The sequence below is a fragment of the Equus quagga genome, chromosome 13 (assembly GCF_021613505.1).
Source record: "Equus quagga isolate Etosha38 chromosome 13, UCLA_HA_Equagga_1.0, whole genome shotgun sequence".
Classification (NCBI taxonomy): domain Eukaryota; kingdom Metazoa; phylum Chordata; class Mammalia; order Perissodactyla; family Equidae; genus Equus; species Equus quagga.
Window position 1 is genome coordinate 21,531,983 of NC_060279.1, and position 14,815 is coordinate 21,546,797.

Sequence of the window (14,815 nt, forward strand, 5' to 3'; positions counted from 1 at the left end):
CTAATGGGTACACACAATGTGCCAGGCACTAGCTGGACATATAGTCCTATATAATCTTCATGACCCATATTCCAAATCATGTCTTTTAATTTAACTGAATATGTTCACTAAATATACTAGTTATCACTTGTTAAAACATTTTTACTTTTATAAGAGGTTGTTGAAATTAGCAAGAAATGGTACCAATGTTCACGATGCATTTATATTTAAGACTCATTTTTAGAGAAAACAAAGGAAACTTTTTTATTAGAAAAACATGCTATATTTTAATAAGGATCACCATTTCTGAGAATGCGTACCAAATCAGTCTTAAAAAGAAACAGCACAATGACAGAAAACTTGATATACTACACCTTCAAGGAGCCTGTAACCGGGCTAATTGAAAATAAACACACAACTCACACCACCACACACAAATATGTACAGGTTTTATAAGCAAAGATTGAGAAGACACATTGGAAGAGAAGGATGAATACACCCATATATGCATGTGTGTGCAGTCTTCCGTAAACACACGCAACATAGTTTTCCTTCATTTTACTCAGCTCAAAGAAAGTCTTGATCTAAAATGATTTCATGCCTAACACTCTACGTAGGAAAATCATAAAGCAAAAGTTTACATTTTCCTGGGAGCTGTGAACTGGAAGTATCAATGTGTTTTTCATTTTTTTAGTGTAAAATCCACATACAAACAGAAGTTCTTTGTCATATAAGTGTAACATTACCAAAAAGCTTTTCACAGTGCTATTTACATCACAGAAGAGGAATATCGATGATGAATAGGTGATTAGTGCTTCCAAACTTTTCTAACACTTATACATGGGAGATCTAAAGAGTACAACATACTTCTAAGGAATCTTTTTCTTCCCACTGATAATGTGCCCCCTGACTGCTTTCTATTCAACTCCTGCCACCTTCCGGGGGTCCTGACACACAAAGTCTCTTCTACTGGACCCTACAGTTCTCGCCGCTCTTGGACTTGGGGCCAGCTTCTGGGCTGGGGGTGAGGTGGCCTCGCTTGGCCCTCAGGCCCTCCCTGGGGCTGTCGGCCGAACTTCTCTCAGGAAGGTTACTGACCGAGAGAGACTTCATGCTGGGTTCTCGGGAGGCAGAGCCTGAATCCGCTGGGCTTTGTTGAGCAGCCTTGACCTGCAACACAAACATCTTTGTTACAGGCTTCAATGACGTTCACATTTCTACAACATGAAAAGTAAAGCACTTATGTCACCGAAGTGTAAGTTCTTCTGCTCTCAGAGTTGTACACAGTTCCACTATTGCATCTTCACTAACAACAGGCCACGCCTAACAGAGAAGCTAGAAGGACGTCAGACACGACCTCTGACGAGTCATCTTGCAAACTTTCCTTGACACTTCTGATGGCCAGAGATTCACTCCCAAGGCCAGCATGACATTCTCAGATCAGCAGGTAAGCTCTTTGAGAGCAAAGACTATCTCCTCTTAAGCTTTGTGTCCCTAGTGCCCAGAATATGCTTGACTACCTGGCCATCGCTCAATCTATTCCTCAAAGAGAACCCCAACCAGCTTTCATGTATCCTCATTGAGCCCCTCCTGTCATTCAAATGAATAAAATCCAAATAGGAGACACCACCTTCACAGGGTGCGAGCTTTATTTGCAACATTTAAAAGACCTAGAAACTGTTACTCATAAAATGGCATTTCTAATCATTCTCCTTACATTGTTGTTTTGTTTCCATATTGGTTTTGGATTATAGCAGAAGAGCAAATCCCCTTTCTGATGTCCTGCCTTTTAAAAAGAAGAGGGATCTCAGAAAATGTGAGGCTTTAAGGAGCAGCAGAGAGGGCCACATAGCTGGCAGAGTCAAGATTTTTGAGGTTTACATAGTCGTGAAAGAAGATAGGGGGTCAGGAAAGAGAAAGAGCAGCAAAAGAGATGACACACAAAAAAGCTTCCCTTAATCAAAGTTAAAGGCAAGAGTGGAAGATTCAAGTAGGAAGATCGTCACAAGAAAAAGAGGAAGGACTCTTAACAAGGGCGAGAGGCATTCAGTGCCGATGCTGGAAAACAGCTAGGTGACAGATCACTTCCAGAGCAACTGATGGCCCGTGACCTCCTCAAACAGTAAGAAGAAAGAATGGAAATTATGTCCCCATTTATAGTCTTTCCACAGGAAGTATGTGGTTTTAAAAGGCAGCTAAATACTTTTCATTACAGAAAACACAGTAAATCTGGCCAACAGATTGGATGCCTGGAAAGCTCGCCTCCACCTCTGATTATACGTGGGACACTTAAAAGGAGCAGCCTTGAAGGATCAGCACTTGGTGGAAAATTACTGTCCATGGAAAGTCGAAAGAAAAAAAACCCAGTTTTACTAGTACTCTTTTTAATTTTTTTAAATTAGAAAGTGATACAATAGACAGCTGTTTCCTTCGAACCCATCAGATGCAGGAGAGTCAAATCTTTAGGTTCACAATTAAAAAAAAGAGAGAGAGATCACGTTGGAAAAAGAGAATCTGAGCTAGTCAAACTCCTTGCCTTCCCCCTGCAGATTCAATTTCCCTGATACTGAATTGAGGAAATCGTAGTCTGTGATCAGGGTTTAAACTGTGGAATTGATCCTCATGTTGGTTAGTCAGCCTCAGACTTGTCCATAACTAGATGAGGTCAAATTCACCAAGTACTTAAACAATTAGGTCATATCCTAATCATCTTACTTACAAACTGTGTCTGCTGCCCGAGTGGGGAGAGGGCGAGTATGCAGATGGCTCAGTGAAAAGGAACCTCATAAGATCCCAAGAAATGCTGACTGACGCTGTGGTGCCAGCCTCACTGTAGAGGATGACTATAATTTAGTGGCCAGTCCTCTGGCCCTGAGCGCCCATCCCACGTTCAGATCAAGCCTACACACAATCACCGACTCCCTTGTCGCCAGCAAACTAGGAGCTCCTGCGCTTATTCATGCCAGAGAGATAACAGAGAATGCTCCTCACCACTCGGCATTTTACCTGTTTTCCCCTTTGAACTTGTCAGATGTCACCAAAGGTCCTGCTAAACGACCTAGGCAATCACATCTCTCAAAACTCAGCCAGTCACTTAAGGAGAGGGCTCATAATCCTGAGTTTCTAAGCATCTGCTTTAGGAAATGACATCCTGCTCTACATTTTTCAAACTAAATGATGAATTATACCTAACAGATGAGGCAATCATTTATAAGGCAACTCAGAAAATGCTGAATTAAATTAAAACTCAATAGGCTAGGTTTCGAAGAGTTTGCATCTAATCGTGAAGTCTCCTATAAGCTGCTCTGAAGAGGATCCCCCTTCCACCCATTCGTACAAGTGCACAAAATTGCTTAGCAATTCATAGCCGCTGGTGCCTACTGCAGCTGGTAGCTAATGCACTGGACACAAATCTGCAGGAAACCATGGTTACTACTCCACACGCATCAGATTCAACAGCAGCGTGGAGAGCGGGCCCCCTAGTGTGCAAAGCTCTTTTCTCAGATATTAAGTCTGAACTCCACATGCAAACTGCTTTTACCATCAATTCCTCATAAAAAGAGAAAAAAATGACCCATAGGGTGATTTCATAAGATGCTTTCCTGACATACCTTTAAACATCTATTATTGCAGTCATGTCAGGACAACATTAACAGCTCCACTCATTCAACAAATATCTGTTGAACGTCAACACTGTGCTTAGACATGAGGACACAGGTAAACCACAAACATGATCAGGAACCTCAAAGAACTCATAATGGAACTCAGAAGGCTGCTATTGAAGCAAGTAATTACAACAAAGTGAGCCACCGCGAAATGGTGGAAGTATAGGGTACTGCCTATTTGTCGTGATTTTCTGTTTTAAGAGAGCCGGACACACTCATAAGTAGAAGATAAAAACAGCAACAAACAAACACATAGCAATGGAGATTGGATTGGTGGTTACCACAGGGGAAGGGGGGAGAGCAAAAGGGGTGACTAGGCTCACATGTGAGCGGATGGACTATAATTAGTTTTTGGGTGATGAACATGATGTAATCTACACAAAATTCGAAATATATTACCGTGTACATCTGAAAGCTATATATTGTTATAATCCAAAGTTACTGCAATTAAAAAAAGAATTAAAAATTGAAAAAAAAAAAGAGAGAGAGAGAGCCGGACAAACACTTCGTCCAATCCCTGTAGGTGTAAGTGTGAGACAAGCAGGAAAGGATATTTGTGTGTACTGAGGAGTCAGGGGTGGCTCCCAGGCACTCATCTAAGGAAATGGCACAGCCTCCACCAGAACCTAACCCCGACTCCTCCTGTACTGCAGGTCAGGGGTGATCTTGCTGGTAAGAGCTTTGGTCAAGCTTGGAGGCTTCCCTCTTTAGGAGCACTAGTTGTTTTATCGAAAAGAAGTTGTTCTTGTGATCACTAGAAAGTCAGGACCTACTCCAGGAAACTCTTCAGTGTTTTGTTATTACCAGCATCCAAAAGTTAAATCCAAATGTGAGTGGATAAGAGCACAAGAAAGAAAGAAAGGAAGGAAAGGAAGGAAAGGAAAGAAAGGAAGGGAAGGAAGGAAAGGAAAGAAAGGAAGGGAAGGGAAGGAAGGGACGGGAGGGAGGGAGGGAGGAAGGAAGGAAGGAAGAAAAGAAAGAAAGAAAGAAAGAAAAAAAAAGGTGGGGGGGCAGGGAGAGGATTTGCACAAAATGGTAGAATATTTCCAACACAAGTAATGGATGGGCCCACCCCATTTTTCTTTTTGCAGGGAAAGATTCACCCAGAGCTAACATCTGTTGCCAACCTTCCTCATTTTTTTTCTTCTCCCCAAAACCCCAGTGCATGGCTGTATATTCTAGTTATAAGTCCCTTTAGTTCTATGCCAGCTGCCGCCACAGCATGGCAACTGACAGACGGGTGGTGTGATTCCACGACCAGGGAACAAACCTGGGCCACAGAAGCAGTGAGAGTGCCAAAGCTTATCCACTAGGCCATCAAGGCTGGCTCAGGATGGGCCCATTTTAACGAAGGAAAGAAAATCTCAGACCATTCATCCTCACCCCTGAATTTAAAAAATTTTTATTATAAGTTATGAACTTAATACTAAGTATAAATTCCTCAACACTTAAGGCTCTTATTTATCAACGTACCAAACAAATTTGCACATATGTTCTTGTTTTGATGCAACTAATCACCAATGTCTTTGTATTTTGGCATCCACGGGCCTAATGAGGAGGCACGCCTGTTCACTTAAGAATTATCATATCACCAAATAGGAGTTAGTACACTGTCAAAGTTTTGCTTGCTGGTTCGAGGTAACCAGATTGCACACTTAATCAAACTGACAAGTAAGCAGAGGAAAATCGCAAAACTTTTAAAATTCTTGACACTATTCCAGCAACTTCCAACAATATTCCTGTATTGCTAGTTTGAGAAACACTGGGGGAGCAAAACTATAGTCGGGAGAAGCTAGGTGTTAACTCTGGGCAGGTTATGTCTTTATGAGTCTTACTTTCTTCATCCTTTTCTAATACCACTTACTGCGAGAGTTCAATAAAATGAGAAAATAAAACTTGAGAATTCAATAAAATGCACATACTTTGCATACATAAATGGTAGCTGCTATGGATTATAGTAATGGAACAAAGACCTGTTAAGCAAATATTCTCTGCTTTAAATAACGTTTTCCGGGCTGTTTGCAAGGTACAGAGATCACTAAGGTCGGAGCTCTACCCTCAACAATCAAAAGAGAAATCCATATGGGGCCGGCCTGGTGGCTCAGCAGTTAAGTGCACATTCCGCTTCGGCGGCCCAGGGTTCGCTGGTTTGGATCCCAGGTGCGGACATGGCACCGCTTGTCAAGCCATGCTGTGGTAGGCATCCCACATATAAAAAGTAGAGGAAGACAGGCACAGATGTTAGCTCAGGGCCAGTCTTCCTCAGCAAAAAGAAGAGGATTGGCAGCAAATGTTAGCTCAGGGCTAATCTTACTCAAAATAAATAAATAGAAATCCATAAACAGAGTTCCTTTCTTTAGAAATCTACTGAAGTATTTGCTTTTTGTAGTAAGTAAAGCAGTAAAAAAAAACAAAGAATCGGCAGCTGGGGGGCAGATAGGTGAGAGGAAAAAAAGATGAAGCAAGCAATGTCCAATGCCTATGCCCAAAGAGAAACAACCTCTTCAAATCCTCCAGCAGTAATGCTTGAAGCTGTCTTAGAAATCCTGTGAGTTCTGATCTGACAATGTCATTTCCCAATAGACTATTTATAAGCGGCCTGCTAGGTCAAGGATGAGACTGTGGGCAGGCAGGATAATGTGATGCTCATCCTCAGGTCTGCCTACCACTCCCCTCAACACTGACCTATTTATACCACATCCAGAAGGTCAGACTTTAAAGAGCTCCCGAGTCAGAGGGCGCAGTGTCAAATCCTCATCCAGATAACGCTGTAACTCTCTGGATTTCAAACGGGAGGGACATGCACACAGGAGCTTACCTTTTGTGATCTGCTGCCACCAGCTGTTGGCTTGGAGGTCTCAGCATGATTTTCTTTATCGAGACTCAGGGGGGACGGTGCTAACTTCTGCGCGGCAAGGCGGGGGCTGGTCCTAGTGGCCATGGTTGTCCTCCGCAGGACGTACGGACTTGTCTTTCCTGTAGGGATATCAGCAAACCCTAAGGACAAAAAAGGCTGACTGTCAACACTGCTGGGTGCAATTCTATCTACAGTGGAAATGACGGTCATCAGGTAAAGTTTTTACGAAGATAAGGGTAACGCCAAAAACACTTTCTCCTGGCCACAGTGGACAATAGATTAACTTCATTGCTACCCTGGGAGTCATCAAATTGAATAAATAACTAGCAGGTTTTCTCTTATTAGAAACATAAGAAACCACAACGGGAAAATAATATTAAACAGGAAATTTTTTCCTGCTTCTTCCACATGGATGTCTTAACTCACATTTTCCTAAGATCTGAAGAACACACCAGCAGGCCTTACTGTAAAATTTGCATTTGAGAAAGTAAGAGGATAAAATAGAAAGGAAAAACAAAAAAGAAAGGGCAGCTTTTGTTTAAGGGGGGCTAATGTGCAATGGTTACAGCTACTTCGGGTGATGGCTCTTGTGTAGAGAGTAGGTGGGAGGAGAGACTTGACCTTGTGCTACGGATCACCTCACTCTCTGCATACATCGTCTCCTTCCACTGAGGGACCGGACAGGACTTGTGAGGACCATCAGGAGAAAGTCAATCCCAAGGACACTACAGACAGCATATCACACACACTCCAGAGCAGCATAAATGGCTAACGAAAGCAGCATTTCTTTCTGTTTTATTTTTAACCCTATAACTACAAATAAAAAACAGTGATGAGAAAGACAGCTAACTATTTTTGAGCCAGATTTCCTAAAGGCTAGAGTTACTCAGAACAGTGCTTCTCAAACCTTCTATGGCAAAGAACCAGCTTTGATCTTTTAGAAGGGGAGGGGTGGGGCCTGATTCCCAGTCTGCTGTGGAATGATACTTTTGTCTAAGACAATAAGCATGAATCAATAGAAAAATGATTATGTGTTTGGATGTCGAAACAATGCCAAATTGCTTTGAAAATTTTAAACTCTTACTCTTGATTTCTGCACATTGTTTTTTGTCATGGACAAGGAACAAACGGTTCCTAGACAGGCTCCATCCCTGGGCCACACTTGGAGGACCACTTGGTTAAAAAAAAAAAGTGGTAAGTGGCTCCAGCCAGGGGACCAGCATCATCAGGTCCATCCTCCAGCTCACCTACTACCTGGGTGCGACACAACCAAAGGGAGAAAAGCTTGAAGGGTGTCTTTCATTCAGGATTTTTCAGCACAGAAATATCAAATTCTAAACAGGTTTTTACCAGTCCTTTTCAAATCTACCAGCCCCTTTTGTAGTGTGACAAGAGTAATTAGATCCTAGTCATTCTCTCACGACAGAAAGGAAAATATATAACCCTATCAATTTAAAAGTGGACTATCGCTTCTGAAGATCAATTCGTACTGTTGCACACTTACCTAAAAAATAAATGCTTGTCTTTTTTGTATGCGAATTTTTATGTGGAGTTTCAAAAGACGACACATAATTTTGTTTCTAAATTATACGTACCTTTCTTTACAACTTCTGGGAGGCCCTCTGGCTCAAACTCAGCATATTCTGCATCCTCTGCAGGGTGAATGCCACTTTTGACCGCTTTCCTACTTTTCTTAGAAAATGTCTCTGGTGTAGAAGGCGTCGTTCCTTCTCCATTCTCCCGAATCCCACTAGATCTCTGTCTTTTTCCTGAAGCTTTATTTTGGCCGGACGGTAACTTCTTTTCAGTAACAGAAGGGGCCGGAGATGATCCTGGAACAACTGAATTCAGCAAAGGAGAACTTGGGAGATTGAGTTTGGATTGTTGTGAACTCAGACGAGCAACTTGTGTTTCTAACATTTCTTTGTCTTTTTCCAGCTTCTCATGGCTTATAAGTAGGGAACAGTACTTTTCCAAGTATTCATCAGCCTCCTTGTTCTTTTCTTCAAGAGTTTCTTTCAGTTCTTTCATCTCGGTCATTAATTCATCCACATTAGCATCCACAACAGCACCTGTCATAAATAAAGTGACACATCAAGTCTAACTTGACACTTCTCTAGTAAACCCTGGGCATCACAAGGCAGGTAACCTTAGATTTGCTCTTTGATTTTTTTTGGAGGAGTGGGGGAGATACAGCTGTGTACGTTCTTATAGTTCAAAAAGCTCTTGTTTGGGAGAGATCATACCAAGGTCCATATTCTAGTAAGTTACATCTTATTGGGATAGCCTAAATAAAATCCACCAAAATCTCAAACTCATACTTCAGCCAATCCATCAGACTTTCTTAGAGTGATCATATGAGATCAAATGAATCAATTTATCACATCCTCTATTTTTGCCCTGTCCATTCTTTCCATTGTAAGTGAATGAACAATAAAAGTCAGTAGAGAATATAAAGTCTCTGTTGTTATGGCTTTGGGAGACAGGCAGGGGCCAGTGACAAAGTAAGTCCAAAAAAGCTTTGAAAACCATTTGAAAGCAATGGAGGACCTGATGAACAAGAGCTTGAAGGATACTGCAAAGGTGGATGTCTTAGTCAACTTGTAGTGCCGTGGTTGGCATTAAATCCACTGGACAACCTCCCTGGAGCTCCAGTCTACTCTCAGGACTCTTTTCAGCAGGGAAGATTATTGACCCACTCTGCAAAGCTATGGTCCAGAAGAGCCACGCCTACTACACTTGCCATAATCTAGCCACACAGTAAGAGCATTCCGCTCTGGGGGCATAAGGAGAGAAAAGTGACAAGGAGACTTGTCATTTCTTTTCTATTTTTATTTTACCTCCACTCCCAAAAAATATGCCCCCAACCCTTCTATTTCGTTGACCCACTCGGATGAGCCAAAGACAACCAGAATCAGCTGTTTATAAATTATCAATGCCAGCTCAGATACCAGTCTGCCTTTGATGGAAGAACTACGTAAATGGACATCCACATGAAAACCTCTTCTTGGAACAGCTCATTAGCAATAAGTGCTGCCAGTTTTTTGTATGTTTTATAGAACAGAAGATGCGATCATTCTATTTCAAACTATAGGCTTCATTCAGAATCCTGTTAATGACTGCACGCTGAGCACAAACATCAGAAATTGAAAAACGGATAACTGCTAAAAATGAGCACGCAGTAACAGAACAGAGCACTGAAAACACCTCCTAGGCAGACACCATCCGTGTGTGATGTCACTAGCGGGAAAGAGGTCTGGCTCGCTGACGGGCCCAGTTCACACTCACCTGTTTTTTGTTTCTCTTGTGCAGCTTCAAGGCGAGACAGCTCTTTCTGCAACATTTCCTTTTCCGCTTCCAGCTGTTTACAGGATTTGATCAGCAACTTTATTTTCCCCTGGGCTCGTTCATTTTCCTTCTTCAACTGATTTGCATATTTCAGATTGTCCATCTACAAAACAAAAGTAATTCCACCTAAAACCTTGAATTGCTTTTTATGAGCATATGGAAAAATTAATTAGGAGATATAACTAAGAATCATATATTATAAACTTAAGAATTATTACGTCCAAAAGAAAATATTCAAAGATGCAGAAAACAATTCACTTTCTCTACTCCGTTTCCGAGGTCTCCCCAAAGACACTGGTTTTGTTACTCCTTTCTTAGTATCGACAAGCATAAATCATGATTCCTAAGATAATATCCTATTATGCGTAGCCCACTATGTATGTGTTTACCCAGTGGGAATCACACATTGGGGGTGGGGGTAGAAGTCCATGAACATTGTTGGGGGAGTCAAACATTTTCAGGGGCCAGCCCCACGGCCGAGTGGTTAAGTTCGTGCACTCTACTTTGGTGGCCCAGGGTTTTGCCAGTTGGGTCCTAGGCATGGACTCAGCACCACTCATCAAGCCATGATGAGGTGGCATCCCACACAGCAGAGCCAGAAGGACCCACAACTAGAATACACAACTATGTACTGGGGGGCTGTGGGGAGAAGAAAAGAAAAGAAAATTGGCAACAGATGTTAGCTTAGGTGCCAATCTTTAAAAAAGAAAGAATCTGCAGTGAGACAACTGTGTTCCCATTTGTAATCCTGTGCTATCGCACAGTTTCAATACCTAAGATGGCATTTGTTTTAGTCACACCAAGTGAAGACTAAATTATCACGACACAAATTCAAATTTTATAGTAGCTTAAACAGAAAGGAATAGAACGGTTGGAGAATTGTGTCACCACACACTTCTCAGTAGGACAAGTTCACAGTTCTTTACAACTGCGAAATCCAAAAAAAGCTCTGTAAAAGATTTAGAAGCAAAACTTGACCTGAACAGATATGAAGGTATTTATCGTCTATTTATCCCACCTTGTGTGAATATGCATACATTTTGCTGCAGAAATATGAATTTGAGTATGAAGTATTACCCCAGACCCTGCTGGGATATTGTGTATACTATGTAATATCTAAAAAATGCAGAATTCTAAAACAATCTAGCTCTAGGAGTATCTGATAAGAGATCATGAACATACAAAGGCGGACCACACTATTTAAAATAAAGAAGAACCTGAGCATCACAGTCATGTTGCAAGTAGATTTCATTCTTCGCATATTTCATCTTGAAACAATTTATTAGCAACGTTGTGGCAAATCTGCACTTTTGGAATTTTCTACTTCTGATTCCAACCATAACTGGATTGGAGATCCATTTAATTCAATTTAAACAATGCTTATCAACTGGTACCTCACTAAAATTATATGAGATCTGAATAGACTCAGCTAATAAGCAATGTACCATTTTGTACACAGTATGTATATAAATAGACATTCCCCATAGGAGAAGTGTCAAAGATTAAAAAAGCAGAAAGTGAGTAAATAAAAAAGTAGACCTCAAGCTACTTCTTTCTATTATTAAACCTAGCGTCTCTCATCTCTCATTTTGTAGCAGCAGAACATTACTGATCATGGAATTTTATTAGTTTATATTTTATTGGTATAGTTCTTTCACCTTGATAATAGTTGTGTAAGAGCTATAAACATAAGAAGCTTATACCTAGAGTTTTCTGTTTCAATATATTCAATATACAATTAATACCATAATTTTAAAAATTTAAGTCACCCTATAAATGAAGACCTTTACTGAAAGATATTTATTTTCCAGGATCATTATTATGCATTCTGGATGGTATTCACTTTATGGAAAATACCTGTAGGAATGAAAACAGCATCTCTTTCCAAGCAGAATTACTGTAGCACCATCTACAGTCTAACAATCCTGAGCCCAGGGTTCAACCTCCTTTTTATCTAAAGAAAAAAGTTTTATGATGCTTGTCTGGAGAGGAAGAGAAGAATGTATACATCCGTGTGCCTGATCAAATACTTTGCCACACTTTGATCTCCCCAAAAGCCCCAGGAAAGTAGGTTTGGTGACAGCAGTGAATTTGAGGATGAATCAAGCAAGACTTTGGAATTACCCACCAAATTATTATCTACAGCTGGAGGGGCCTGCCCTAATCTGTTATTGGCTCAATCTTCATATCCATCTTGAAAAGTCTTTAACATTCTCTAGTTTGAGGGGATTCGCTGAGCAATGGAAAGTTTATTCCAGCTTTGAGACAGCAGGCCATCCACTGATTTTTTAAAATAACTCAACAGAGAATTGATAAACGATATTATTTTTGACTACAAAAAAATGTTGATAAAAATTAAAATGAAAGCGCTTAATTCTATACCATTAAAACCACTATTATCTATAAGAACATGAGAAGTCATGAAGCAAGAAGTGAACATACCTTGGCCTTCTTCAATTCTTCTAAAATCTCAGTGGTAGCTTTCAAAGAATTACTGAGTTCTTCTTTACTAGACTTTAAGAGGTCCATCTCCGCTTTCTGGGAGCTGAGGCATTCTTCTTTAGAAGTCAATTTCTCTTGATATGTTTGGATTTCCATTTCATACTAGGGCAGAAAAAAGTTAATTTAGCCAGGAGGCTCAGCTAAAAAAATTGTAGGAGGAACCGGCCCAGTGGTGCAGTGGTTAAGTTCACACGCTCCACTTCGGCGGCCTGCGGTTCGCTGGTTCGGATCCTGGGTGCAGACATGGCACCGCTTGGCAAGCCATGCTGTGGCAGCCGGCCTGCATATAAAGTAGAGGAAGATGGGCATGGATGTTAGCTCAGGGCCAGCCTTCCTCAGCAAAAAGAGGAGGATTGGCAGATGTTAGCTCAGGATTAATCTTCCTCAAAAACAAACAAAAAAAATTGTAGGGAAAAAAAAACACTGCTGTTCCAAGGACCATTTCAAATAGTCTTTGAGACTCTCCTACTATTCTGCTCCAAGATGGAAATGTAGTTTTAAAAATCAAGTCATAAAATAAGATATATGCAAGTAACTGGGGGAAAGATAGTGAAGTTAATACAATGGGATCCTTTGTAAGATTATACAGCATGAAAATAATGCAGAACATTGACCTTCTTGTAAAAAATGCCTCATTACCATGGTCAAAACATCCTCTCCAGCTCCCCCAGTAACCAAGCCCACGTTGTTACCTGTTTGTTTGTACCCAGAAGCAAAGCCTGGTGTTTCTTTTCAGCATCCTGGAGCCGTAGGTGATATCCAGCTATTTCTTCTCTCATCTTCTCGTGCTTTTCCATCTGGTCTTTGTGTGCGCAATCCAAACTCTTCTTCAATTCACTGTTTTCTAGCATGAGCTCCTTCAATTGACCCTAATGAGAAAAGAAGTGAAATCACAGGAAAATAATTAAGAACTTGCATATCTATCTCCAGGAAATACTGAGTACTGAGGGGGAAAAGATAGTTTACAGGCAAGACAAAACCCATATAGAAAAGTGCTATAATCCGTAGCGATGTATTCACTTTAAATTGCGCCTTCATCTCCAGTGACAATTTCCTCTGCTCCAGCCCAACCTCCAAAGTCACATCCACAGGGACCACAGAATCTCGGAAACCTCAGATTGAACAGAACCACTCTGGGACCACACCTTCCTAGGCTTCCAGGCTCACTTACTTAAGTACTTGCATTGCAATAATTCCTTGACATCATCAACAGCAGCACCACCACCACCCTTCATATTCAAGCCCCTCAGACTGATGTTCTTTTCCTTGACCAGCTTAGAGTCCACGTTCTATCTCTATAAGAATTTTCTTCCAAATGCCCCCAACTCTTTTGCCCCTCTCTCCCTTCACTGTGTAGGACTGGCAAAACTGCAGCCCTGGAGGCATCCATCTTCGCTATGCCTGATCCCAAATAGCTGCTTCCATATGTTTATATACATGCTGAGTCCTCTTCATCTCCCATTCACTTTTCAACCCACTTCAACCTGGTTTCATCCCAAACTCCTCCTGAAGTAGCTTTTCATGGCATCATCAGCCTCCATTTGCACATCTGAAGAGCTCTTCAGTCCTCATCTCATTCATCCTCGAAGTTGATCTGATACTGTTGACCACTCCTTCCATCTTGAGACAGCCTCCACGCTTGGCTTCTAGAACACGACACTCTCTTGGTTTGCCTCATCACGTCTTCTTGTTTTCTTTGCTGGCTCTTCCTCCTCTATCTCACCCTGCATGCTGGAGGTCCGCTGGGCCAGGCCCTGAGCCACCTTCTCTTCTCCATCTGTATTTTCTATCATTCCCATAATTTTTGAATAGCCTATATTCTGTACTAGCCAAATCCCTGTATCCAGCCTAAACCTTCCCCTTAAACTCCAGCCTCCTGTATTTAGTGTTACTTTAGATCTTATTCTAATTCTTTACCACGGCCTTCCTACTGTTCCAATCTTTCTTCTTATCACTTTCCATCTGACTCCAGCCACAATGGTTTCCTTCCAATTTCTAAAAAATACAAAGATATTTCTAATCTCAGAGATTTCATCCTACTTCTCTCTACACCTAGAAGGCTCCTTCCTCTGCCCTGTTCTTCGCATGTGGACTCCTCATCCTGCAGATGACATTCTCTGACCACCTTATCTAAATTAAGTTGTTCTCTACCCTCACACCACACTTCCCAATTACTGTGCAGTAAAGAATCTTGTTTGTTTCCTTTATAGCACTTAACAGTTTATGAATATTTCATGTTTCCTATTTAATGATTTATTGTGTGTCTAGACCGTAAGCTCTGAGTACAGGAACCCCAGGATAGCTATGGCTCAACGTTCCATCCCGACTTTAGTAGCACTTATTTATAGAATGAACAAATGAATGAATACAGCTGTTGCAGACTAACACACTCACATGTATGGACTTGAGGCTGAACACCTAGCTTTTCCTTTTAGTAGAGCCTGCAACTGAAATACAAACAACA

General features: G+C 41.2%; 1 protein-coding gene across 1 annotated transcript in view; it reads right to left on the reverse strand.

Annotated features, from left to right (window-relative positions):
- Nucleotides 1-255: 255 nt before the first annotated feature.
- CENPF (centromere protein F) overlaps nucleotides 256-14,815 on the reverse strand; it is a 57,126-nt gene continuing 42,566 nt past the window's right edge. Inside the window, exons 15-20 of the mRNA XM_046683207.1 lie at nucleotides 13,044-13,220; nucleotides 12,292-12,453; nucleotides 9,790-9,952; nucleotides 8,097-8,573; nucleotides 6,463-6,641; nucleotides 256-1,149 (exon numbers count right to left, since the gene is read on the reverse strand). Coding sequence (XP_046539163.1) covers nucleotides 946-1,149; nucleotides 6,463-6,641; nucleotides 8,097-8,573; nucleotides 9,790-9,952; nucleotides 12,292-12,453; nucleotides 13,044-13,220 — 1,362 coding nt within the window. The 3' untranslated portion in view covers nucleotides 256-945. The remainder of the gene's footprint in view (nucleotides 1,150-6,462; nucleotides 6,642-8,096; nucleotides 8,574-9,789; nucleotides 9,953-12,291; nucleotides 12,454-13,043; nucleotides 13,221-14,815) is intronic.